The sequence below is a fragment of the Danio aesculapii genome, chromosome 17 (genome assembly GCF_903798145.1).
Source record: "Danio aesculapii chromosome 17, fDanAes4.1, whole genome shotgun sequence".
In the NCBI taxonomy this organism is placed as follows: domain Eukaryota; kingdom Metazoa; phylum Chordata; class Actinopteri; order Cypriniformes; family Danionidae; genus Danio; species Danio aesculapii.
Genome location: NC_079451.1, coordinates 19701209 through 19729201, shown reverse-complemented (window position 1 = coordinate 19729201; position 27993 = coordinate 19701209). Strand labels below are relative to the sequence as shown.

General features: G+C 35.5%; 1 protein-coding gene across 1 annotated transcript; it reads right to left on the bottom strand.

The window, feature by feature from the left end:
- Positions 1-67: 67 nt before the first annotated feature.
- On the bottom strand, positions 68-24683 carry smyd2a (SET and MYND domain containing 2a). Its single transcript, XM_056477477.1, has 12 exons — positions 24322-24683; positions 22529-22592; positions 13841-13951; positions 7446-7506; positions 6946-7070; positions 4676-4743; positions 4497-4599; positions 4057-4167; positions 2234-2357; positions 1318-1492; positions 922-1030; positions 68-783 (listed from the first exon to the last, which is right to left on the bottom strand). Exons 1-12 carry the CDS (start codon positions 24492-24494, stop codon positions 700-702), a joined length of 1308 nt encoding a protein of 435 aa, XP_056333452.1. The 5' UTR covers positions 24495-24683; the 3' UTR covers positions 68-699.
- Between the last annotated feature and the right edge of the window lie 3310 nt (positions 24684-27993).

The window sequence follows — 27993 nt, the reverse complement described above, 5'->3', positions numbered from 1 at the left end:
TAAAAGCACTTCATAAATAAACATGAATTGAATTATAGTTGACAACATATAATACATAAAGTCAGTGTTTGTTTTAAGGGATTTATTACTTTAGTGTTATTACATTAAATGTCATCATTTTTGCATGTGGCAGTCTGCACCTTTTTATTTTTTTATTCCCCCCTTTTTTGCCCATGCTACTTGTCAAAGTTGCACAATACTAAACAAACAAGAAACATTTAATAAACAAAAGTAACACTATAAAACGCACTGATTGACTGGAAGTCCAATATTTTAACAGTATCCATGATCTATTCTGATCCGCGCCAAAACAATAACCATGCAAACAGACAAGTAAAACAGAACCAGTGATCTGAATCTTTCGCCTTATTGAGAAGAAGTAAACAACTTACATTCGTTAGCTATTGAATAATGTTGTTGCTACATGAGAGGGCAAAAAGGTATCCTTTTAAAAACCTGCCATATTTGATATGATTCTTAAATCTTAGCCCTTCTTCACACAAAACAGTTCAGCACATGTGGTCAGAAAGTGCAGACAAAACAAGCGACAAAACATCTCAGACTCAGGCCATCTATTTACAAACCTAAAATGCGTTTAGATGACTTCTCGGGAAAACACAATTTTTGACATCACTTTTTTTTATATTCCCATGATGAGAGGTGTAAGACGCATGCCAACGTTTGATGCATATTCCTCCATTATGTCTGCTCTTCCATTTCCTTCTTAATTTCATCGATGTACGGGTGGTCTTTCCCGTGAGCAATGTCCATGATTGCGAGAGCCTGTGACAAATTCAGACAACAATTTTAAGCATCCAAAAATATTTACAGCACCAGTTTTTTGCTTCTCTTAGATTTCAAAAGAACGCCCACGTCTAATATTATTACATAGTTTTTCTATTAGCACCGCCAATCCATCACCTTGTTTAAAGCTTTAACTCCTTGAGTCCTCTTTTCAAGTCCTAGATACAGTCTTCCAAGTTTCAGGTACATTGAAGCCACATTCAGGGAGTATGGAGGGTAGTGCACACTGAAAGATATTGATAAAAGTGACATAAACTGTAAATTAAAGCGATTGTTTACTCAAATGGGAAAATTTGGACATTATTGAATCAGCATCTTTCTTCAGATGAACACAAAAAGAAAATATTTCAACTGTAAAACCATTGACTTCCATTGTATTTTTGTCAATATCTTCTTTGGTTCATAAACTCAATGTTTCAAACAACCTGATAGTAAGTAAATGAATGAGAATGAACTATCCTATCTTTAAAAAATGTGGAATTTGGAGTGGAAATGTCCTGGATGCCACATTACCTGTAGGGATGGATAATTTTTTCACCGTATTTCATTGCTCCGTCCCAATCCTGCATATAGAGACAGACACCCATTGCCTGATACATCATGTGCAGCATGTACACGTTGGTTTCGGCGAAGATTGCACCCATTTTCTCCATGCTTATTTCACAGATTTCCAACAATTCACTGGGGGGTGCTTGGATGTCAAGGAACTTTAAGTCAAACCCACAAAACCACAACTTTAAGATTTAAACAAAACTGTCATATACTAAACTGTCATAATCATAAACAAAAAAATGTCTTTATCATGTTTGGGTTCTTATATTTGTATTACAGTGTAAAATAACCTCTCTAAATAAAATTTTAAGATGCATTATGATTCACCCAATAAAATATATTCCTACATTGTTCAGTCACCCTTCACTAGTCACAAACTAGTTTGAGTCTCAAAAAAAGAGATATTCTGAACGATGTCAAAAAAAAAAAAAAAGAAACAGTGGGCAGTTATTGGCTTCAATATTATTTGTTTTTCCTACTTTTATATATCTGTTCAACAGAAGAAAGAAACTCAAACAGGCTTGGAACTACTTGAGGGTGAATAAATTTAGTGTATTTATATTTTTGGGTGAACTATCACTGTATATTTTTGGTTAAGAAATAGTTATTATAATTCTCAATTTTAAGAATATATTGTGGAATTTTGGAACATCTGAAATAATCCGTAATTAATCGAAGTTTCTTAAAAATAATTTTCCTTTCAAATCTTTGAATTGGAATGTTGTTATCATCAAAATGGAACTTCATCAAGCAGAGACGAAAAATAAACCACTGCCATTGGGTTGCTCCAATTTCAAAAATTGCCCAATAGCACAGAACTGCAAACCTTTATACAGACAGACACACAACAGAATTTAACTAAGACCAGCGAAGGATATTTTGTAGTGCTTTGCTCTCCTGAACTCCTCGATGACATTTCTTGCGTATATCACCATCTGTTTGATTTCCTCTTCCTCTGGAGGTGTGCTGAGCTTCTGACGGATCTCCATTTTGGCTTCATCCTACGAAAAAGGAAAAAAAGAGAGAAAAGGTATTGCACAAACATGTATTGCACAAACATCGACTTAAAATTCTTTATTCAGTTGAAAAAAATATTACGGTCATCAAATTTAACACTCTCCAAACTGCACATACGATAATAATCCAGTGTAGTCAGCTGATCTATGCTCATCTAGAACATAATGTATTATTAAAAACTATAGATTCTTTGAGCTGGTCTCAAACATCAGTATTAAGGCAGATCAGGGCATTGTTGTTACTGATCAGTATTGGCTGAATGAAGCCAAACTCTTTTATCTTACATGAGAACTTTTTTTTTTCACGCGAGCACATGAACTCTTTGGTCAGAGCTACGGCTGTGTAATTAATCGAAATTAAATCCTAATCGCAATTTGAAACGTTGTGATTAGTTAATTGCAAGAGGCTGCAATATAACATGTATATATGTAACGAATAACATCTGAGGTGAAGTGCTTCAAAACCAGTCCGCTACGCAGAATTATTGCCATGGCTTACAGATTGAGCTGAAGCTTGAATTAAATTATAACCAGCTTGAAGCTTGAATTAAATCATAAATCAAATTGCAATATCTGTCCCCCCAGCCCAAAAAAAAAAAAAAAAATATATGAAATAAATAAATAAATAAATAAATAAATAAATTGCAATTAGATATTTTCCCCAAATCGCACAGCCCTAGTCAGAACAGTAATAAATGTTTTTTTTTATTTTTTTTTTACTGTGATTAAATTGATGAGCTCCATCCCATTAACTTGATTGAAATTGTGTCTGTTTGAGGTAGTTTAATTGCAATATTTACGAAATCTCAAAACAGCAGAGATGCTGATGTTCATATTTAGTTTACTATACTGCTTCCTTCAATAAGCTGCACGGTTAGTATAAAAAGAGTAAACATATTTTGTTTTTTTAACATTAATAAAACTGTGAAGAACAGGTTGGATTTAAAAGGTGCCATACAGTGCATTGACTCGATATGTTTAATTGTTCTCTGATATCTACACATAGCAGGTATGTGGCATGGTTAAGTTAAACATTTCTGCAGAATTGATTTTGTAGTCATTTATAACCACAGGATTTATCCCTAGAATGAAAAACTCTGTTTTGACCATATTTAGAAGGGTCGTGAATATTAATGATAATATTAATGGCTCATGTCAGCTTCCTATGTTTATGTTCAGTTATTTTCAATTAAAAGGCAATGACATATTAACTGGGACATATTAATTGGAATAAAAGTGAAATTACTCAACCTAGACATAGGAGGATGAAAAAACAGCTAATTTAAAGGTAAAATTTATGGTTGCACTTTTAAAGTTTTTTTTTGCATCTGAACTCTTCAAATTTTCACTAATTGAGTAGATGAAGTGTTAACAATATTTTCACCTGAAGAAGTGGAAAAGTTTTTTTGAGCTAGGAGTCGTCAGTGAGATATCTTTAAGCCAACATAGTAACCTAGTTTGCTCCTGAGTAGTATTTTGGATGAAATATAGGCTAAATTATAATTATACTCGACAAAAGGCATCAACATAGATGTATTTAGAGTTCCATTTTGAAGCTTTAATATATTCGAAAACACAGGCAGGATTTAATGTCAACCGGTGCATTATCTGCATCCCTTAACTCAAGAAAAATCACAGCTGAATGATATGGTACAATGCACTTCATAGAAAGAATGACACTAACCTTTGATTTTGAGGTGCATTCTTTACAGTCACAATTGAAGAAGTATGAATCTTTCAGCCGTTCAATTCTATCCTCTGTTGGATACAGGAGGTCAATATAACTGTTGAAGATCTATTCAAGAGAAACAAAAAGAACTGTCACACAATACGCAACAATGGCATTAGTAACTAGATTATACGGAGTTAGAAAACGCAGTACGGCTATGTCAGGTAATGTTATGCAACTTTTACATTACAAGTTGACTAAATAACTGTACAGCATAATATAAGCAGCAAAGTCTGCTTAAATGTGACCCAGTAACAAATTAAATAAGATCAGGTTGGTATACGCTGTAGCTTTCAGCAAATTTTACATTACATTAAGCAATATATTGTATGTGTTTTGCATTTATAAATGATAATATGAGCAGCACTGTTCTTTTAAAATGGTTCCCTTCTCACCTCTTCCTCTGGGTTGATCTCCTGCACGGCTCTCACTTCGGCCACCGTACCCTTATACGTCACAATCACATTTGGGCTACAGCTGTGGTTCATCAGAGCAACGCTACCACACAACAACACTCAATTACCAGCATGTATTTAACAAACCATGCCAATGCTTTAAGATGTGTGAGACTTACTCTGGAAATAGAGCAGATCCCAAATGAGACAGCTCTTCATCTTCAATGGTGAAGCCATTACAGTTCACCTGTGGTGAAAAGAGGGAAGAATTACATTACAGTGCTACTCCTGGTGTATAAAAGCATGCCACGCATAGGAATGTCATTAAGACGCTTTAAATAGACTCGGGTACAGAGACCTACATTTAAAATGTAACTATGGTGTTTTCTGCAATATATAGTTGGCTTTGTTTGTAATCTGAAAGATGTTGGAACTTACAGTATATAGGTGATTCTAGAATCGCAAAGTACATTTTGCCAAGAATAACCTCCTAGTATTTTTCAAAAACAAAACCTTTAATGAAAAAGTTTTGAATAATAACAACAAACTATATCACGTCATCACTAAAAATAATGTTTGTTTGTGTATTTAGGGACATTTTCTCTTGAAAATATTAAATGAATGACTCGCACTATACCTACTTTTGACGGTCTCTGCCTCCTAAATCATTTATTCAGCTTCAATTGTCATGAAACAATTATTTATTTAAATAATTTTTGTTTGCCAACTCTGTTTCATGGGTTATAAAAAGGTATGACAAAAGCACTGACAGAAATAGTATGTGACTTGCTAGAAGTGATTTTATTTCCTCTGGAGGAAACTAGGCACTGAGACATCGATTCTGGTCTTGGCGTAACACCGCTCTGCACATCTTGTATGTTTCTCTTGCCACTACAGAGGACATCACAGGATATTCTGCCATGATTCTAGTTCAAATAGTGTTCAATTCAAAGGATATAAAACCGTATGTAACTTCTATCCAAAAGTGATGATAATGAGCTGCTTATCTAAATCAGATGTGTTAAACAAGTGAGAGACATGTAAAATATGTAGAGAACTTGTACGCCAAGACCAAGCGGCAACCCTCGTGAAGCAAATACAGAAGTAAATGAAACTGCAATTCATTGAAATTCTGCTAGTCCTGGCTCCATGATAGAGCAAATTTCTATTGAGCCTACTGTTAAAATGGCCAACTTTACAGCAGTAAAAAAGGTGTTTAAAGCCTGATACAAAGAACGATTTGGTTCATATAGCTAATATTACCCTTCATGACAACTGTGAGTTTTTTTTTTTTGGTTTTTTACTCATCTGTCTTGTATTATATTAAGTCTGTGGCCACTTGAGTGATGGCTAGGTCTCACTGGTCACCGTCACTTCACCTCAGCTGATTCTGGCTGAGCTCGGCATATACATCGTATTTTTGTTTTGTTTTATGTGGCTTTACACAGTCAGTTGCTTTTTGGAATTATTTCTTACAACTATCAGATAATATGGCATGCTGTGTGCACTTAATTATGCTCAAAAACAATTTACGAGGCCTCCATTTCCCAGGTGAGTGAAATTATATACTCAGACCATACCAATATATGAATTCGTTTAAGATAATTTATCATTTATAGTTTTATTTTAGAACTTTAATGCACTCCATAATCTGACAGATTGATTAGCTGTATGCTCTAGAACAGTCATCTAAAACGTTGTTATACAGTTTTATGCCTGGATTTCATAAACAGCCTTGCATTTACTAACACAGACTATATTTGAAGTGTTTGGAAGTAATTTGCGTATTCCTCCTGTAGAAAAATGTCATAAGAACAATGCTAAGTGGCTCAATGTGTTAGAAGAGTGTTTTTAAAAGACTAAACACTTTATTAATACAGTGAACAACCAAGCACATCAGAACACAAACGAGTCGCAGGTAATGAAGTATTAAGCATTTCTCCCAAAGAAAAGCCTGTCTAAGCAAAATGCTAGCAGGCATATGTAGCTCCGCCTCTTTGCCCTTGTTTGGTATCCCCTGGTCGGTGCGATGACGAGTGAACAAAATGGTGACAGGAGGCCATGTCTACTTGTAGCTTCTTTTGCGTTCTTCAGAAACCTATGGGTGACGTCACGGATACTACGTCCATATCTTTTAAAGTTTATTGCCAAGACCAATTTTTGGGAACCTCTGTAGTGAGTTGTCATTTATTGTTGCCATTTATGGATTTATTGTTCTCTCACACTTATTTGATCCTCATTTGTAAATCGCTTTGGTTAAAATTGTCTTTCTAAATAAATAAAATATAAATTTATCCTTGAACAGTTCACCAAGAAATGACTGCTATGTCACTTATTCACCCTTTATGCCTTTCAAAACACAAATACTTTTTAATGGAACATACGAACAGACATTAACGAAGTCATTGTTCGTGAAGTTTAAAAAGGTAAAAATTACAGTTGACTTTACCTGAGCGATAAGTTCAGTAAGTGCTGCATTATCAGGAAAATCAAGATGCCGAGAGTAAAAGTGGTGTAGCGCAGCAATGTCTGTATCGTTCATCTCATTCTTCTCATTATCCAGCTTGTCCAGATCTGACAAACATGTACCATAAAGGCAATTAGCATTTCATCTTTATGAAGGCTCCAATCTCACATGATCACAACAGACAGTATAATAAAATATAATTGAATTTCTAGGCAATACCATTAATAATGCTCTCTTTTCATTAAAACGTACAATGTCTGACATTTTGGCTTCCCTAGCCACAATTGCAGACTAAGAGCTTTCAAGACTAAAGTTCTCTTCTAGGTGTCAAATATCTGAGACAAATGGTAGGGGCCATTAGACAGGTGTGGATAGTCACTAGCTGATGGATAGTCAACTTCAAACCTTTCGAACAGCCTTTGAATTTTTTAAACCTTATAAAGACAGTATTTGCCTCACTGAGAAATCATCTAGACACTTACGTGCTTCTAATTCTCGAAGCGTCAACACTCTTTCTGAAGGAGTCCTTTCTGTTTGGTGCTTCTGGAAAACAAGAAAAGTGCGTTAGAGAAGTTAGACTTCGCAAAGTGTCAAACATGCCAAACAAAACCTTGTTTTTGTGTTTAATAAGATGTAACAGTTTTCCAGCCAACTGTCTAATGGCGCTTGCTGTGTGACACAAAGCACCATGTGTCGAATGAGTGAGTCAGAGAAAGAGCTGACGCATTCAGGAAAAAAAAACATCCATGAAAACACATGGTGGCACCATATGCGCATTGAAAATGCTGCGGCAATATCTAAACTTACAATATATTATCAGCTAGACCGTCCTGATTCTGAAATGTAGTGGTAAATACATGATTTAACAGCATCATTTCACAAATACACACTAAAGTTGATCATGAAACCATTTTCCACAATGATCAAATGTTAGGAACTAAATAAATCTAGTTTCTTTAAATGAACTAAACAAAACATTTCAAAAAGTTAAAAAGTTTGTCCTTATAAACATTAAAACATTGTTTGTTTAAAATCAGGCATCTTATTAAAATAATTGGGCAGTTCTAAAATAAAAATACCCAGAAGTAAATCTGAAAAGTACTGTGGGGGAGACGGTAGAAAAACTTGAGAGCAGATTGGGAACTACAGTTTGGGCTAGGAAATATACACAATTGGATTACCTATTGAAAAGCAACACATTTGGTGATACAATTTCAGTAAAATTTTATTCTTAGCTTTTTTTATTGATTATAGAAGGTTAATACCATATTGTCATAATGTCTATACGTCCTAATTATATTTCTTTATTGTTTAATTCAGGGGCGTAGCAACCGGGGGAGATCCGTCCCCCTCATTTTTAGAGACAGACCATTTAGAAACATGTGATTAATAATTATATGAATGTATGATCTCATACAGCCCCCCATACAGACTTTGGCATTCATCAGTTGCTCAAGTGTACAACCAGACAAAAAGCCGTTTACCCGCACGTGCCTGTCAGAATCGGCAGGCTAGCGCATAAGATCCATTGAATATACTGGGGTAAAATAAATGCTCATATTATAAAGACATGGCGGGGAAAATGTAATTTAATGCAGTGCTTCTTACACTATCTGAGACCCACTTTATATCGGATATCACTCGGCCAGTGGAGATCGCTGATTTTTAAAGAAAACAATTGCAAACAGTTCACCGGAAACGCTTAACCCAGGTTACTGGCAAATTAAAAGTCCTATTAGCATGCTTCGGCATATACCCTATTTACGTCACTGTCTGAAAGGTATATCAGTGGTAGGGAACCTCTCGAGCCACATGTGGCTCTTTGACCAAAAATATGTGGCTCTCCAGCTGTCTTCCTTCAATATTATTTTACCATTAAAAAAACTATAACCATCATTAAAAATCAGTTTCCTATCGAAAATACAATTGCAATCCCCTTACAATTGTAATTTTATACAGCACAATGAATAAGAACTCAGTTAACAATAAAAGGACGTGTGTATATATACAGTTGAAATCAGAATTATTAGCCCCCCTTTGAATTTTTTTCTTTTTTAAATATTTCACAAATAATGTTTAACAGAGCAAAGACAATTTCACAGTATGTCTGATAATATTTTTTCTTCTGTAGAAAGTCTTATTTGTTTTTGTTTCGGCTAGAATAAAAGCAGTTTAAAATCTTTTAAAAGCCATTTTAAGGACTAAATTATTAGCCCCTTTAGGCAAATTTTGTTTTCGATTGTCTACAGAACAAACCACTGTTATACAATAACTTGCCTAATTACCCTAACCTGCCTAGTTAAATGTCACTTTAAGCTGTATAGAAGTGTCTTGAAAAATATCTAGTCAAATATTATTTACTGTCATCTTGGCAAAGGTAAAATAAAACCGTTATCAGAGATATGTTATTAAAAGTATTATGTTTAGATATGAAAAGTTTTCTCTCCGTTAAACAGAAAATGGGGAAAAAATAAAAAGGGGGACTAATAATTCTGACTTTAACTGTATACATCCAAATGGCTCTTTACAAAAATGCATTTGCTTAAAAAAAAAAATCTGAATTGGCTCTTTGCCGAAAAAAAGGTTCCAGACCCCCGGTCTATATGCTTAAGGACATTTTTTACTTTTAGTAAGCTAGATCAATCGTTTTCTGTGAATTGTGATACCAATATAAAATTGCCACGTTTAAGATGGGGTTTCTTTTAAAAAAAATAAAAATGAAAAAATAAATGAGCTTCACTGCCTGACTAATATATTAAATAAAGTGGGTATCAGACAAGACAAGAAGCACTTATTTAAAATCCATTGTTCCACACTATGACTTTAAATCATGGAAATGTATTTTACCACAGTATTTTCAATGGAGTTGCAGTGCTCGTCTGCTGCTCTTGGCGGCGCTTGCCTTTAAACAGTCTTTTATCTAGTTTTCGAATTGAACAACTAAATGCTTAAGTCTATTTCACGAATTATATTTGAATTAAATTGCATTATCAATGTTGTAAAAGTAACCTTTTGAAATTGAAGTCACGTTAACCTTTCATCTGAAGTTTATCGGTAGCTGAAAAACACTTGCAGTGCATATAACCCATTTGCTCACCCATTTTAATTCCCTTATTAATCAACTCAACTGTCATACACTACATAGGGATTGGTGAATTAGTGAAAAAGCGACTGGTTTCGGATGTAACTAATGTGTCTGAAATCAGATAAACGATGTCTTAACGGGCAACATGTAGAGGGAGGAAAGCAACAAGGCACATCTAAATCCAACATTTGTGTAACAGCCAGTCTTCTCAAAGTCTTTGTTTGGGTTGGATTTTGAAGACAGCAGAGATCTGTGTGGTCTTTGCAGTCTGCTAGTTTCCAAAATTTTGTGCGCACACATTTAGGCACATAAAGGAAAATTACAACAGACAGCTTAAGAGGAGGAAATGCATTTATTACCATGTATGTATATATTTTTTAAAACAATTTCCAAAATAAAATTTAATATTTAGGGTCAGCAAACACTTTTATTCAGTAAATATCCAATACTGACAATGGCATTCAGAGGTTCACAAAAGATACAAGATTTTGTTTTAAATTACAAGAACTCATGGCACGTCCTTATAAACCACATTAACACTCATACCAACATCATACCTATTTTAATTATACTAATTTTTGTCCTCATAAACCACATAAACAAAAATACACAAAGACAAATACATATCCATACATACATGCATATACACAGATACACATGTAATACTATATGAACACTAAAAAAGTAATATCATCAAACCTTTATCGAATACAATAAATTAGCACCTTACCCACATTAATAAATTGAGAAATCTAGAACAACTGAGAATTTTCAAGTGGTCTCTTACATTTTTCTATATAGTTGTATCTAACTACACTGCAGTACAATTTTCCAATAAATATGCACACTGTAAGCAGCACAACTATTTTCATAAATTGGATAATTAGAAAGGATGACTGTGTGGACCAATTCACCATAATAGAATGATATCTAAAGAATCATGTAATGGTGAAGACAAAAAAAATATTTGTACTAAGTTATAAAGTTTTTAAAAAATTTATTCCATGTAAAAAGAAATAAATATATAGTTAAAAATAGCACTATTACTGTGCATTCACATTGAAGGCAGCGAGAGCGTCAAAGTTCGCTCTGGCAACCCTGGTGAAAACGATGTCTGCCTGAGTGTGTCAAAATTCGCAACTTGATGTCGTAGTTAAAGGGGCCGTTGCAGCATATCAGCAAATCAGTTACATTCCTGCATAAAAACATGCTTTCTACAACTTGATCTTTCATTGTTAAATGAATTTGATAAAAAGCTTGCAACATTTTCATGCTTTTTATCAAATTCATTTAACAATGAAAGATCCAGTTGTTTCATGTGGTGTGGCTTTGCTCCACTTATCCAATATGTGTCTATATGTCTGAAACATTCTGAAGTCATTATAGTTTACATGAGATTCATGCTTTTTTTAAAGAAAAAAAAAAAAATATATATATATATATATATAACATTAATGTTAATCAGTAACTCGGCAGTACCTTTTTTTAATGTACGTCCCTGTAAGTAAAACATCGTTAATAATAGGAAATCCGGCGACCGCAATATTCAAACTCTTGGGAACAACTGTGGTTGGAAAAAGTTCACAGAACTGTGTTCTCTAAAGTCCTCTCAAGCTGTGGACTTCCACATTCCAATTGCTTGTCGCCGAACCGCATCATAGCTCATTACCATAAAGTTGACTTGATTTCAACTCTCCTTAACGCCCACACCAGCGAAGACGCACATTGCCACTCCTCGCCGTTGGCTCCCAATCAAAATGAATGACTTCTGGCCACTTTGATGCTCTCACCGCTTTCGGTGTGAATGCACAGTTAGTACTTTTACCACTATATTTTGGTCAAATAAAGCATACGTTTTTTGAACCATCCATTTGCTTCCGATCCCTCAATAACAAATATTATCAATGTATTCACAGAAATAGAACAAATATCAAAGACTTTCATGTAAAGATGTGAGGTATGAAGAAACTGCTTACAAAAACCTGCATTCAAACAACTGAAACTATTACCATAATTGTAAGAGGAGGAATGTGACGGCACTACACCTCTTATACTCTCTGATCTGAAGTACTGATGAGTGGAGTGGCTAAAGCTATATAGACATCAGTGCAGCAGACCAGCCAAAGAGCCGCCTCTTCAACACGGCTCCACAGCCAAAAAACATTTTAAGATCTGGTAGGCACTATAGCTCTAGCAGACTGTCAAATGCACTGTAATTAATACAATGGAGTTATTTCTGTAATCTGTAAATCTCCAACTGTACCAGTGTGCTATTAAGCAAAATAGCATTAACTGTAAAATAATTGTGCATTCAAAGTTGGCTTGAACTTGACTATTGTTAGTATTGTCATCAACTAGAAGTTAAAAAGATTGTTTTGGTTCAATCAAATGAAACTAAAATATTAAATAACTTGTAATGAAAAAAATGTAGATGAGAACTACTGCCTTGGTGTAGTTGCTGAAATAAGGTTTAGTAGTTCTTAAAAAATGATAATGAACTGAAATAATAATGAAGGTAGGGCTCCAAGATTCTGGTTAAAATGAGAATCACAATTTTTTTGCTCAACATTCTGTAGATGTAAAATAAAGGTTAATATGAGTAGGCTTTTATTATTGTTATTTCTCAAAAATATGGTAAAACAACAATAAGAGTATGTGTAGGTCTACTGCTGGTTGGTAAATGAAACATTTTGCATAGACTTGGAATTGTGGACTTGAATAGACTTTAAAATTGTCCTGGTCGTTAATGCACAGTAAAGATCATCAGACTACAGTTATTCATAAAGTTGAATCCTTATGTTTGAGAAATGCTTGTCATTTGTCATTAACAACATTATTAGACCAGTTTATTCACTGGTAAAATGAGACATTTGTCATTATCAGATTCCCTCCTGCATTATATTCAACGTTATACATGCAAGATATACTGACACTGTTAAACATTTATAATAACACTGTGTTCGCTATGAAAGAAAAAAATATCGAATAATTGTCGTAATCATAACTCTAAAATTCGATTCGATCATTTAAACGATGTGCACGCTTTTGGTTTCACTTTAATGCCGAGTGCACTCATTTCATACTTCCCACATGGCTCCAAATTGATCGCTCTGTGCAACAAACTGAATGTTATCCAAAAATTTATGACCCATTATTCACTACCTATATAGGTTCTATGCAGACCTATTCATCATTCACAGGCGTGTGCATCCTGTGGTGTGACAACTCACGCGTGATTTCGCGGCCAAGTGTGCATGCTGTGGTGTGACAACTCACGCGTGACTTCGCGGCCACGAATATGTCATTAAATGAAGAGATAAATGACATTTTTGAGTGAATTATATTTTATAAATATAGTATGTGACTCTTTCAACACCATTTGGAGGTGTCTACGTTGATGAGAAACATATATAAAACAATCTGAAGACTTGTGCATCTGCCTTTGCACTTCTCTCCAGAACTTGAAAATATAATTGGCTGAATCGTAAAAACGCTGGATTAAGATCGTGTAGGGTCGAGATCACAATCATTTTTCGATTAATCGCGCAGCCCTTAATGAAGGTACAACGTAAAAAAAAAAAAGATTGAAAGTTAAAAAAACTAGGTTCTACACAATCCCTTCATTTCTTCTCATTGCAAATTGATTCATTGAACTTAATAATTTTTACAAATTTAAGTTGATTGGAAAAAAAAGGTTGTCCCTAAAAAAACCTTAAGAACAGTTGAAAAACAACAATGTAATCATGCAACAATGCAATGCAATAAAATAATAAAATAAAATAGTTTCCTCACCTGTTTGAGAATGATTCTGGCGACCAGTCGTACTGTTTCCGATGGACACCAATTCTCCCCATACGCACACATGGCCGAACACTCCAGCTTGTGCATGGGCCAGTCTCCTCTCTGTAAAAAAAGACAAGGCCATGGTTTATTTCCCCAAAAACTGGAAACGTATCATATTTTTAAATTTCACCTACAGATCACAACATATACAGCATAACACACTTAAAGGTGAATATAACCCAGCATGAAGGGTCACAGGCAGCTCTTCTTTCTGATATGATATGCTTTTGATGAAAGCGATCTCATGTCGGCTCGCTTCCGTTTGATGACTCATGCTTTCTGATTGAATGAAACCTCAAGGTGAATACGAGAATTCCTGCGAGATAGGACTTTGAATTAGTCTCGGGCTGCCTCACAGGCTACTGGGCAATGAACGAACCAAATCCTGCGTTCTGGCGAGCATACAGAAACTGATCCCTAATGCGTTTGAGATGGATCGTCATAGCAACAGTGCGGCCAGAATGCCTTCCAGCTCAATTTAGGAATAGAGCAACAACCAAGTCCCTTAAAATAGGCTATGGGACCTACTCCATGATCATTCCTTGAGCTATATTGGTTTGCTGCTCTTTTCTTTGACTTCTTTTGATATTTAAACGGAAAACCGTGTGTGTGTGTGTGTGTGTGTGTATTTTTATATACTCTTTCTTTACCATTTGTTGCTTTTGTGGTGTTATCAAAACATGTTATGCGTGTTTGAATGTCTGGTCTGTTGTGCCAAAAATCACAGGATTTAGGCATGGGACGTCCTGTAGGTAATCTAGCAGGCAATAAATTCCATGATAACACTAATTTAGATGAGCAGTTTAAATATATATAATAATAATTTAATAAAGACTACATTTCTTTTTGGAAAAAAACTACTTTCAAGAGTTCACACTTAGCTGATGATTTATGAAAAGCTTGTTTGGCATGCTGTCCTGGTAGAGAGCCCTGAGCTCAAATAATCCTCGAGCCCAGGGCTCCCTCCTATTTGCAGGGTGAGAGGGGAGATTGAGCTCAGGTAGATCTCAAAAACTCCCTTGCTGATGTGGCTAAAGGTGCTTTGAAAAGGAAATACTGATGCTGGGAGCTAGACTATGGTGCCCATTTGGCTTAGTCGGTTTATGTATGACGCATGCCTTTGGACGGTGGGAGGAAACCAGTGAACCCGGGGGAAACCCAAGCGGATACTGGAAGACCATGCAAAACAGAAATGCTAACCACTGTGCCACCAACCTAGGTTAAACGGGGAGGAGAAGGGGAGGAAGGGGGTTTCTTCCAGACGAAGATGGTTGTGGAATGAAGACTATGGTTATTTAGAATAACTTAGGAATCATCTGATTGGAGGATCATGTATTAGCTAATGCGGTACCGGGTGTGGTCATAAGCATGTGATCCTCCCGAAATTAGCTTATAAATGAACTTTACTCAAATGATGATATGTGTACCATAATGAGTTTGTTCTCAAAATAAAAATAATCATTTTTTAACCGCATGTTGTTGCCAACCCATGAGAAATCTGTTCATCTTCGGAAACCAAATGAAGAGATTTCTGTACCTTTATTGGAAAAACTATTCAGAAAAAAACTCAGTCAATGAACAAATCTAAATTAATAAAGCTCTTGTATCCAAACATTGTTAATTGAAACTTTAAACTGCTTTATGATAAGTAAACCAAACAGTACACTACTAAAATCTGGTCATGGACACTTGAGAATGCTGGCTTGATGAGTGGGAACAAATGAGGTTGATGCACTATGTTTGAGCTTCTGTAAGATCCAATGAGGTTTGTTCTTGTTGCACATATCTTTGTTCAAGTTTTGCCTAAGTTCTTCTAGTGTTTATAAATGCATCCTCTGATTACCATTGAGACAGTTGTAAAGGAGAAGGTGTCAGTCCAATATTTGCGCATACACAGTAGCTGAAGCAAACTGTGAAAATCATGTTTTAAAAGGCAACTAGAGCTTAAGCAACAACAATAAATGACTGTAACTTCAGATTTTGTTGCTGATTTGAAATATGTAATTTAACTGTGAGTTCAGCAGGCAGTACTTAAGATTTCAGGATTCTCCCATTCATTTAGATAGGACTTGATGAACGGCCCAAAGTGTTGCAAAATTGGCCGTCGAGTGAACAGACTTTCCTTGAAAGGGTCTTTGATAATGTTCAAATTTAGATTCTTAATAGTCAATTTTGTCTCTTCAGAACACTTAGATTAAATAGCTTAATTCATATGAATTCATCAGCATCAGAGTTTCTGGTGAATAATCTTTCAATGGAGGGCCAGAAATCTCTCAGATTTGATTGAAAATATCTTTATTTGTTTCCAAATGTGAACAAAAGTCTGGGCTTGGAATGACTTGAATTTGATTAAACTGACAATTTTCGTTTTTGGGTTGAACTAACACTTTAACATGATGTACAATCTTTGTAATTCAACTCGAACTGAGAAGCTAAAATCCACAGAGGGACACGTGTGAACACTGTACAGCTGTATGATGATGGATAGGCTGACTCTAATGCCACAACTTGTACGACGCAGAAAAACAGCAGGGACGAGACAGAAGGGACTTGTGGCAGAGTGCAAATGGATTATTGATGATCTTTATTCTCTGTGCTGGATTCTGGACTGTGCTTGGCACTCACCAGCAAAGATCAATTACCGAGCTGTCACTCTGCCTGTGGTTTCTACACAGCGCTATTCTGGAGGAACTCATAATTGAGGAAGTGACACAACTGTGCTTTGTCTTATACAAAGATTATGAGATAAAATAAATATGTTATAGCATGGCAGGGAGTAAAAATCTATATATGAATTACTGACATTACACCACAGGAAAGAAATCTCTGATCAAAACACCATGAAAACGGTAAAGTTGTGATATAATATTGCCATTTCAAATAACGTCCTGTTAATAGACTTAAACCCTTTATAGGACACACATTGAAGATGCTTGAACTTTTATTTTTATTGTAATAAATGTCAAATGAAGTCACCACATTCTTGCCTAAAAAGGGGTTAAAATATAGTACTGTTTGTGATGCCAAAGCTCAACGTTTCAAACAATATGGTACTCTTAACTGTATGATCAAAAACATCAGTGCATTATAAGTTGGGAAAAAAATCATTTGTTCATTCAATAAACAGATCCTGTCACCTGAAGCCTCAAATAGTATCCACACTATATGTATTGTTAACTATTTTCAGACTAAGCATCTCTGGATCTTTTTCTGTGTCTGCCTTTTCAGTGGTGCAGTTCGGTACAGTATAGTACAGTTTGCATTTATTTCCATGTTCACTGTCAAAGTTACCAAAATAGCAAATGTTATTGCACTGTGCCACTTTTTTGGCACCCTTTTTTAAGGGTACCCTTCATAACCGTACAGTACCAAAAATATGGACTCAATGCTGAACAATATTCATTTACAGAAAATTGTCACCAGTGTGTGACAAGACAATGAATTGACATTGCAATCAGTGTCATGACACTGTTTGTCACAAGAAGAGACAGTGGCTTATTTTTTTATTTTTACAGACACATGCCAAGAAGCAGGAACAGGATCTTCTGTATGACCTCTATTGTTTTTTTACAATGCGTTTACTCTATTGTTGTTTTTGATTGTGCTTGCAGAATATCTACATTTAAAATAATGAATTTGAGTTTGCAGAAGACAAGATATGTGAACGATATGTTTCTTTTTAAGGGAGAATGACGTCGATCTCAATGTTTTGGCATACATCACACTAGGACTCCGCGATTTGGTGAAAATATCGAATTGCGATTTTGTTTTTGACAGATATTGCGATTGCAATTTGATTTACGATTCAATTCAAGCTTTAAGATGATTTTAATTTAATTCAAGCTTCAGCTCAATAATCTGTAAGTCATGTCAATTGCAGACCAATGCAGACAATTCTGCAACAGCTCTTAAAAATTACCTGTTTTTGTTCGGCGTCTGTGACTTTGAAACCAAGAAAAACCCATATTACAAATGCTGTTTTTTTTTTTTTTAAATTAATTAGTCTATTAATGCTTCTGAAGTAGCAGACGCCATAAATCCCACTTGTCCGTGCTCTATTGTTTTATTTTTTCATTGTGGGCATAGTTCAGTTAATTATGCAATTCTGATTGGGCACAATGAAAGTGTGCTCACTCAGTGGGCTAGTTATAAAGCCCAGGTCAGATCACACAATTTCAGCACTATTTCCTTAACGTAGGGTGTCATGGGAAGTCGTGACACAAGATTCAATCGTTGCTTCTCGTGTAATGTGGCATAGTTCACAACAACTGATACCATGCCTGAAATGCCTCACGACACCATCGCAGAAAGTCTAGCGTGTTTAATTTTCTGAACTGAACTTTCTGGACTGGTTTTAAAGATTTTATTCGTTATTTTTGTTTACATATATACATATATATTTTATATTGCAGCCTCTTGCGATTAACAAATAGCAACGTTTCAAATTGCGATCCGATTAATCGCACAGCCCTACATCATACCGACTAAGTAAGGGTACTGTTGGCAGTGGAAACTAGGGGTGCACAATACTGGGAAAATAAGCAATATTTTAGTTGAGTGTCATGATAACGATATTTCTTACAATCTATCTAATTAGAAAAATGCTATTTTAGCAGAAATTAACACAAATATTTTATTTATGATCACACTGAATTAAATAGGTAATAGATATTTTAAATAAGCTAATTAAATAAATCAAAAAACTATGTCAAGGTGCAAACATTTAGGCCCAATACCAATTCTATTTTTGTACCCCTACCCCTTCCCCTTGTCCCTTAAAACAGAATGTGAAGGGAAAGGGCTTTAAAATTTACCCCTATGAAATGGGACACCACTACAGCATCTGCACACGTCATCATATGTCATCGCAATCTACTACATATGAGATTGACGATGGTGACTGCTGTAGTTATTCCAGTTGTGTTATTTTTTGGTATTTATCTTCAGGAAATTACAGAACACAATGATATCATGTTATCATAATGATATAATGCGGCCATAAGTTCAAAACTGTACTGTACATTTACAACTGTGGCCATATTCATCAATATAAACACATAAAATTGTACATTATACCAGACAGTGTAAAAAGCTAATTCCTGGTCACTAGACTTTTCTGACAGGGTATTCAAGTTTCAGATGTGAAAGTATGTTGTGGGAGTCAAGTACTATACAGGAGTTTTTATTAGGGATTATAGATAGCAAAATTAGCGGTTTTTATTTTAAGCATGACTGTAAAACAGGAACGCATTTATTAATGTATTAAAACATGTGCTTGTTTGTCATAAAAATTCGTAATAATGACAAAAAAAAAATACTAATTTGTGCATCTCCTGGCTTCCGTATGCAGCTATGGTGTCGTTGTAGATGATGTATTCTGGGAAATTTTTGTACCCCTTGGTTTCGAGTGTGGTCCTGAAAAATCTCCTTTCAAGGGGTATCTAAGTCCTTCCCCTTAGCCCTACGCCTTCAAGCTAAAGAGAATTGGGACACCCCTACCCTTTCACGTGAACGCACAAAACGAGGGGTAGGGGTAAGGGTAAGGGGTAGAATTGGGATTGGGCCTTAGACTTTAAAACACCACGAATGACTGGAAATCTCATTCATATTTATTTTCAGCTCTAGGTTCAGCTAACAGCAGAAGTGAGAGGTGGGGATGAAGTTAGTATAATAAATGCCCCATCTGATTGGCCATATTTGGATAAACAACCTATGCATGCAGCACATAAATGCTGGGCACATAAAACTAATTTAATTTATTAAACTTCCATGCGATATGGATACTGTATATACTATTATCTCAATAATTATAATTCTTTCTATATATTTTGCAGTCCTTGTGGAAATGCAAGCCTGATCAAGGAGATCTGTACTGTACCACTCAGAGGAAACAAGCATGTGGTGTAAATCAGATGTAGGGTATGGGTTTTACATATAAAAGAATGTGTAAGCTGACTGTCAAAGAAAAAAGAAAATGTAATCAACAAATCAAAACTAATTAATAATCAAGACCTGTAAACGCGGCCTGAACAGATCAAGAGAGACATGTGGCTAAATGTGGTGTAGGTCCAGAAGTTGAGGTTTTTGTCTGTTAAGAAAAAGGTTGCAGGGGTGTGATTTCAGGTAAAGTGATTCTATTAAGCACTGAGTTCATTCGGAGTGTGTGCTACTCTAGCTCATACACAGAAGCAGCACTTCAGCTAGCGTTGCTCCAGTGGGACCATCCACACAATTAGAGCACTACAGTGTAAGTACTAAGAGTAAGGGGAGAAAAAAAATAGCTCATATTGCTGACAGAGCAAAATGAACTTTATGAAACAGACAGTCATGGCAATGCTGCTTAACTGGTCAACACAGTGTTTCAGTGTTACACACCATGGTTTAGTAACTGCTTTGACCAGTTTATAATATAACTGCTGCACTACATTTATAATGGGTCATTATTTTTGACAAGACAAGTTGTCTACACAGAATACTAATACGCTTTAGTTTTAAAACGCATAAATTTTGCTATGGCTATGCCATCCGTCCACACTACGCCGGAGTTTTCGAGCGCCGAAAACGGAGCTTTTTCAAAACGCTGGAACGTTTTAGCTTTAAAACGCTGCTGCTCCGTGTCAATGTGGATGGGGGAAAATGGAGACATCTGAAAACGGAGGCGGGGCTGCAGACATTCGACTCTCTGATTGGGGCTTTTTCCTCAATATTAAGTAGCCTACATACAGTTCAGTCCTGCATCCTCTCCTTGTAAGTTCAGACTTCGCATGTTTGGTATGGAAAACACTCCAGAGGACACGTCGGATAAATCTCCAAAGGGAACATGTTCTTTATAATCTCATTCACATCACCCTGGCTACGTTGTTTCACTTTCTTAACAGTAAGATGAAAACATGATATGAGGAACTGCTTATTTTCATTTTGATATTGGTAACTTAAACACAAAAATGATGACACGTCGTGTAGCTACATATTTATACGACTGTTATCTTCACTGTATGCATATTTATGGAGCCTATAACATAACTGCCTCCTTTCATTTTCATTGAAAATACGAAACATACCCTCTTACTTGCTGAATATCTGTTCTAATAATCAATAATGGCCATTATAAAAGTAATACGTACAATAAGTTTATACAACATAGGAAATAAAGGCAAGCAATATGTCAATGTGCAGAATCAGTGTACGCAGTTACATAAATTAATATATGAACTTATCTTTGCGCTCAGCCAAAAAAAGTAGACCAAAGTCTGGGAATATGTCGTTAGATAGAGACAAGAAGATTAATTAAATATCACGTTTAACAAATATAGTGAGATTAGATCCAGCGGTTGATCCTTGATAAGCAGTCCGACATGCACAACTCTCATCGCTGCAGTGCATGCCAGAGTGTGTGTGGTCACATGATGTGCATTTTCAGCGGTATAGTGTGGACGGACAGATGTTCAGAAATGCTAGGTGAAACGCCAGTGTGTACACGGATTGTTTTCATTCTAAAAAGCTGCTTTAAAACTAAAATGTATTAGTGTAAATGGGGCCTTAAACATCAAACATGGAACTGACTGGGACAAGGCCACTGACTAGCCAGTCGTTTACTGCAGCTCTGCTTCTTCATTCGATTTCCAGACAAGAACTGCTCACCGACCAAGGCTGGTCTCTCTTGTTGTTTTGTTTTTATTTCTGCCAACTGATAGAGTTCGGATTCTTTGCTACTGTCATTTAGAGTTTGTTTATTGGGGACATGTAGAGCTGACTTAGAGTCAGTACACCAAGCTGACATCAAACAACTAGCTAGCACAGACAAGAGTGCGCGTTCTGCACCTACACAAGTAAACGTGTCTTTCCACATCGCTGGGGGAAGTAGTGTGTTTTTACATTAGAATGGAAAACCAGAACTTTCGATGCACGTGTGCAAAAATGTAAACAAAGCCGCAATTAGTACCATTATCACAGTAAAACTCACCATGGAGAGAATCTCTCTTGCAAATATGTCTGATAATCTAATAATGCACATTATTTGGAAATATTTGAGAAATGTAGTGAAATTACAACTGGCCTCTGTGTTCCTTGACTTGTTTACTTGCTACTTCATTTCACTACATCACACTCAAACTGATTCATTGCTGAACAACCAGTCAGAGCGCTCTCTTCAGCCAACACAGAGTCGACATGCTGAATCGGGTCAATGAACTCTGACATTAACCAATGAGAGGCGACGTGTGGAACACACCAAACCAACTAGCTGGACTGATGCTGACTGACGGCCAACCGTAAGTTCGGTTTACTGACCCTTACAGCTGAATCTCTTCATGCCACATCTGACATTTATATTGAACTGAATTAACACTGAATAGACTAAGATTGAAAATGTAATCTTAACTTTTCAATTAATGATTGCTTACTGTAAAGCTAAAATTCTGTATTGTATAAAGCGCTACAGTAATAAATGCCCATTCACTATGAACTGTCAGTTGTGGGGGAATAAAAGTGGCTTAAAGGCTCTTTAAAATGCATCTAATGCTTGTGCAATATAATAAACTATAAAAAAAATTTTTTTCTCATGAACTTTTTTGGAGAAAATTTACATACAGTCTACGAAACAATATACTTCAATGACTCAGTCAAAAAGAGGCTTACCTGACACTCTACATTGCAGTAATAGGCTTGTTTACATTTCCCACACTTCGACAGCCCCTCTTTCCTGCAAGAAAAAGAAAATGACAAACGAGATTTAGAAGAACGTCTTTTCACACTCCAGAATGTTACAATTTCTCTTTTGATATACAGATTTATTTACCTCCATGTTTCCCATAATTCTTTAATTACACCACAGAAAAAAGCACAGTAGATGCTACACAAAATGAAAATCAAAGTTACATACGCTTATTTCTAGATATTGAATGTAGTGGAGTCTGTCATTTTGCTGTAATTGTTTAGTGAAAATTCACTCTTTCAAACTTTATATTGTGTGAAACATTTAAACACATTTCAAAGAATATATTTTATGCTCAACAGAAGTGTTTTTTTAAGCAGGGAGAGTTTACTTTTCCATTTGATGGCATGAGAGTTTGACAGACATTTATTTTAATAAACATGTAATAATACAATATAAACTATAAAATATACAATAAACTATTTTATTTAACAACCAACATATAGGTCAACCAGAAATGCAATGAAAATTTACTTTTAATTTACTCATCCATTTAATTTAATTTACTCATTCAGGTCATTCAAGATGGAGTTTTTTCATACGTAAAAAATAAAAGATGATTTGGACTAGAAACCGTGATCCTTAGTGATAAAACATAAAATCAATTCAATTCAATTCAATTCAATTCAATTCATCTGTATTTCAATAGTGATTTTACAAGTAACATCCATGGTTGGTGATACACTGAGGTTTTATTGAATCTGTGATTTTCTTCAACATTATAACATTTAATCCACATCTTGAATGAATGTGAACATAATACTTTATTTAGGTTGCAGCAGGTAGGATAACAACAAAAATGTGGCATTTTGATGAGCAACACAACATACACATCAGATCATGTCTGAGTTTGTGTTCGTGCAGGTCATGTGACTGGAGGCTTGCACTACAGACTGTTGTGAATATGTGGACTAAAGATACTTATGATGCAAATTTCTGATTTAAGAAGACCTCAATGCACCAGGAGCCACATGAATTTTCTTTTGCTAACTGTGTGTTTTTTGGCCTCTCAAGTGCTAGTAGCTGTTGTTTCATTCAGTGTCTTAATCACAAAGACCACAATTTAACTAATAAGTCCTGAATGGTCTCAGTTCAGTAAATTAATCTACAAATTTTCAATTTTGCGTGAACTATCATTTTCAAAATAACAAAAAAAGCTAAAGTGAAAACCTGACAAGTTCTTTATTGTGATCAAAAGCAACCACACCACAAACTTTAAATGAATTGTATTACAATTTCACTTGCACAGAGTTCACAAATACTTTTATTAGAGATGCAGGATTTCTCAAGTCTAGATCACATCACAAATGAGTCAAGTCAAAACTATTTTTTTTCTGACTAAAAAAGAAAAACAACGTTACTTCACTGAGCATTCATCCACAGCACAAACTGTGCTGGGTGTGTACATAAACTGGGTCACTCTTCACAGCGTGACCCAGCAGCATTTAAACACAGCGCAAACAGAAAGCATGTGCCAGCCATCTTTAAGATAGATCAGCCTTTTATGAATTCAAATGACCTGCTTGTCCACTAGATCATGACCAAAACAAAATTATCAGCCATCATTAAAGTTAACAAACGCATTATTGCGACATCTTATGAACGCGCGCATGCATTCTCGTGTGAAACACCCGTAAACAACCTGACAGGAGAGGAGAATCTAGTCTCGTGCACAAACCCATAAAGTGTGAGTCGTGGACTTATAAGGAGCGCTGACCTGGTAAAGCAGCATTCGCAGCGTCCGCCTCTCTCGTTCACGGTCAGCACGTACGAATAAGCCGGACAGGCGAACACTAGATCACCAACTTTAAAATGCTTGATGGCTTTGAGTCCCCGGCCTTTACCGGGGCTCAGAAACCTCTCAGTACCCTCGATGCCCTCTTTTTTCATCGCTCTTAACCTGCTGCTCGCGTGTCACACTTCCTTGCCCTCGTCAGAAAGCGCTGTCTCGGTCTCAGTCGGTTTTGTTAGTGACTGCGGCAAGTGTAGTGACGCCACTGACACACCACATGCTCGGCGAAAAGACTCCGAACAACGAGCTGCACCAGCAGACCGGAGGCTCACAGCAATCACACACACATACATACACGCCCCGCGGTCCTAAAGCCCGATCAACTACAGCAACAACAGCGGCCACCCACCGACCGACCGGGCCGACCTCAGTATTTGGCCGCATGGCGCCATCGCGTGCTCATCAGGCGAAAACGACGCATGATGGACAAATAATCGTGGCAGAGATCGACTTACATCCCAATGACTGCGTTCGATATATTCACGTACCTTTCTTTCTTTCTTTCTTTCTTTCTTTCTTTCTTTCTTTCTTTCTTTCTTTCTTTCTTTCTTTCTTTCTTTCTTTCTTTCTTTCTTTCTTTCTTTCTCAAACATTAAATACAAATTTACAAACTTTGTACAATGCTATAGGAATAGCAAAAATGTACAAACTGTACAAAAATGTTTTTCTAAAAAATGTACTAGGCTCCAGAGGACAGGAATTGAGAACCACTGCTTTGAGGCAATATGGAAAAAAATACTTAACTTAATTTTTCAATGCTATACTACATAAAACATGTTTACTCTAAATTTACATTTGAGAAATGTGGCCATTAAAAGGAAATTAATTCTTAGATCATTTAAATAAATACATCAACTAACATGAGCTAGTGTGATGTTTTCCCCACCAGACATCTTTATATTGTTTGGTAATTTATGTTAATATTTATGATTCTGATTATATTTGGTTATAATTATATTTGAGTAAAGTCAAATATTTTTGGTCACAATATGAAATATCTTAACCACAATTATTAATTGTTCAACATTTACCAATGCATTATTAAAATCTAAAGTTGTGCTTGTTAATATTAGTTAATGTTAATATTAGTTAACAACAAATAAAGAATGACTTTATTTTTATTTAATAGCAATGATGAATAAATTGCTCACTGTGATAAATGTATTGTTTATTGTTTGTTCGTATTTGCAAATCCATGGATAGTTCACCCAAACGGCAAGATTCTTTCATCATTCACTCACCCTTGGCTTGTCACAAACCTGTTTGAGTTCCATTCTTCTGATGAGCAAAAAATAAGTTATTTTGAAAAACGCTGGAAACCTGTAACCATTGATCTAAGACAATGGTCAGAGGTTTCTAACATTTTTTTCAAAATATTATCTTTTGTGTATAACAGAAGTAGAAACTCATAAGGGTATGTAACCACTTGAGGGTGAGTAAATTTTCATTTTAGTTTTTTTGGTAAACTATAACACACTATTTACATCTTATTTTAAGGTGTTATCATATGTATTATAATTAATTAAAATATAATTATTGATAAAATATGCAAATAATAATAATAATAATAATAATAATAATAATAATAATAATAATAATAATAATAATAATAATAATAATAATAATAATAATAATTATTATTATTGTTATTGGGTTAATATACCCTTTAATCATTCCTAACAATTTTTTTCTTAAAAAATTTATTGAACGCTTTCTTTCTGCTTTATGATGTTTTTAAATATGTACAGTTCTGGTTCAGAGCTTGTATCAAATTGGTGATCAAGTGAATTTAGCGAACAATCCTTACGTCATACTTCATCTTCGAAATTTCAAAATATTCCAAACGTGCTCACTCACTGCAGAGCCACTAGGGCAGAGCTGAGCTCCAGCAAGGGGGTGCTTGAGCTCCAGCTCCTCCTTCCTTGCGCTTCTTCTACGAGTGATGTCACTACGCCATATAGGAGGAGCGAGAGCTCAAGCTCCCCCTTTATGGAGCTGAAATGGCTCTGCAGGCTATGATTCGACGTTCGACGCTAGATGGGGTCGATATACATGTTTTTGAATTCCCCCCCTCCCATTGCGAAATACAGCAACTATTGAAACTGGATATTGGATAAACTGGATAATGAAAATTGCTTTGTGAAAAATGCATTGGTGCTGCAAATTCGACCAGGTAAAGTAGGCCTAACTTATCTTTTATTTTAGAACTTTACTGAACGTTAACCATCCTAATCTAAGCTATCGTTATTGTTGGATTCAGTCTGTCAGTGTTGATTTTTTTTTTGATTTTTGAGTTGAATTTTATAAGGACTGGGATGTATCGTGGCCTATCACGCTGGTTATGTCCAAAATCACGCACTTGGGCCTTTTACAGTAGGCCAAAACGGACGGAAGTAGGTTTTGTTACAAGTTCTAGTCGGCCTCTACTTTTGAAAGAGTTTTGAGACTACTTCCGGCCAGTTCCTGATATCCTGATATCTCATATCACTGTAATTATTACCTGTTAATATTGAAGAAACTGGTCAATGTAATAATATGTGTTTGTATATGATACGTATGAGACCAAACAACGCTCTTGTCATGTTGTGGGTCCAAAATTTCATACTGTCTAAAGATCTCCTTTGTATTTACAAGGATGTGAATGCAATCTCATAATTACAGCAGTAATGTGATGTGATTGCATCTATAAGGCTACACACCTTCATAACTTGTGCATATTGCATTAGCCTACATTTTTTTTACAATTAACATTTTTCACCATTTCATACAGGCTATATTTGCACTCTCAAAATGTATTCAAAGTAATCACCAACCTGAGTATTATTTCAATCACAACCAGTCTCTCTCTCTCTCTTGTATATTAGTACATTTAACAATATTACATTTTATTTCACAGCATAATGTAGTGTCAGTGATAATATTGAACTCACACTAGATTAAAAGACCTCTACAGTAATTAGAGATTTCACGAATGTATACATAATACATTCATTCATTCATTCATGTTCCTTTGACTTAGTGTCTTTATTTATCAGGGGTCTCCACAGTGGATTGAGCGGATGCCCTTCCATCTGCAATCCAGTACTGGGAAACACACATACACTACGGCTGATTTAGTTTATTCAATTCACCTATACCGCATATCTTTGGACTGTGGGTGCCTGGACAGGAGCACCTGGAGGAAACCCACAGGAACAATGGGAGAGCATGCAAACTCCACGCAGAAATGCCAACTCACCCAGCCGGGACTCGAAACAGCGACCTTCTTGCTGTGAGGTGACAGTGCTAACCACTGAGCCACAGTGTTGCCCTTGCTTAATACATGTATATTATAAATTAATGCCTATAAATAAAAGTAAAATATAACTTTTACTTTTTCACCCGTATTGATATCTATTTTCTGTTTTTTTGGCTTTTTGAGTTGCCATGTGTTACAAATTCCAATATGCATTTATTCTACTGGCGTTTGTTATGTGTTATAATACATAATGGATGGAAATCAATTGTCAACAGTGTGGTTTTAATTTAAAAATATAAAGTTATGTCTATTATAAATCATTTTAATGCATTGTTACGATTACAATGTCTCATGTATAA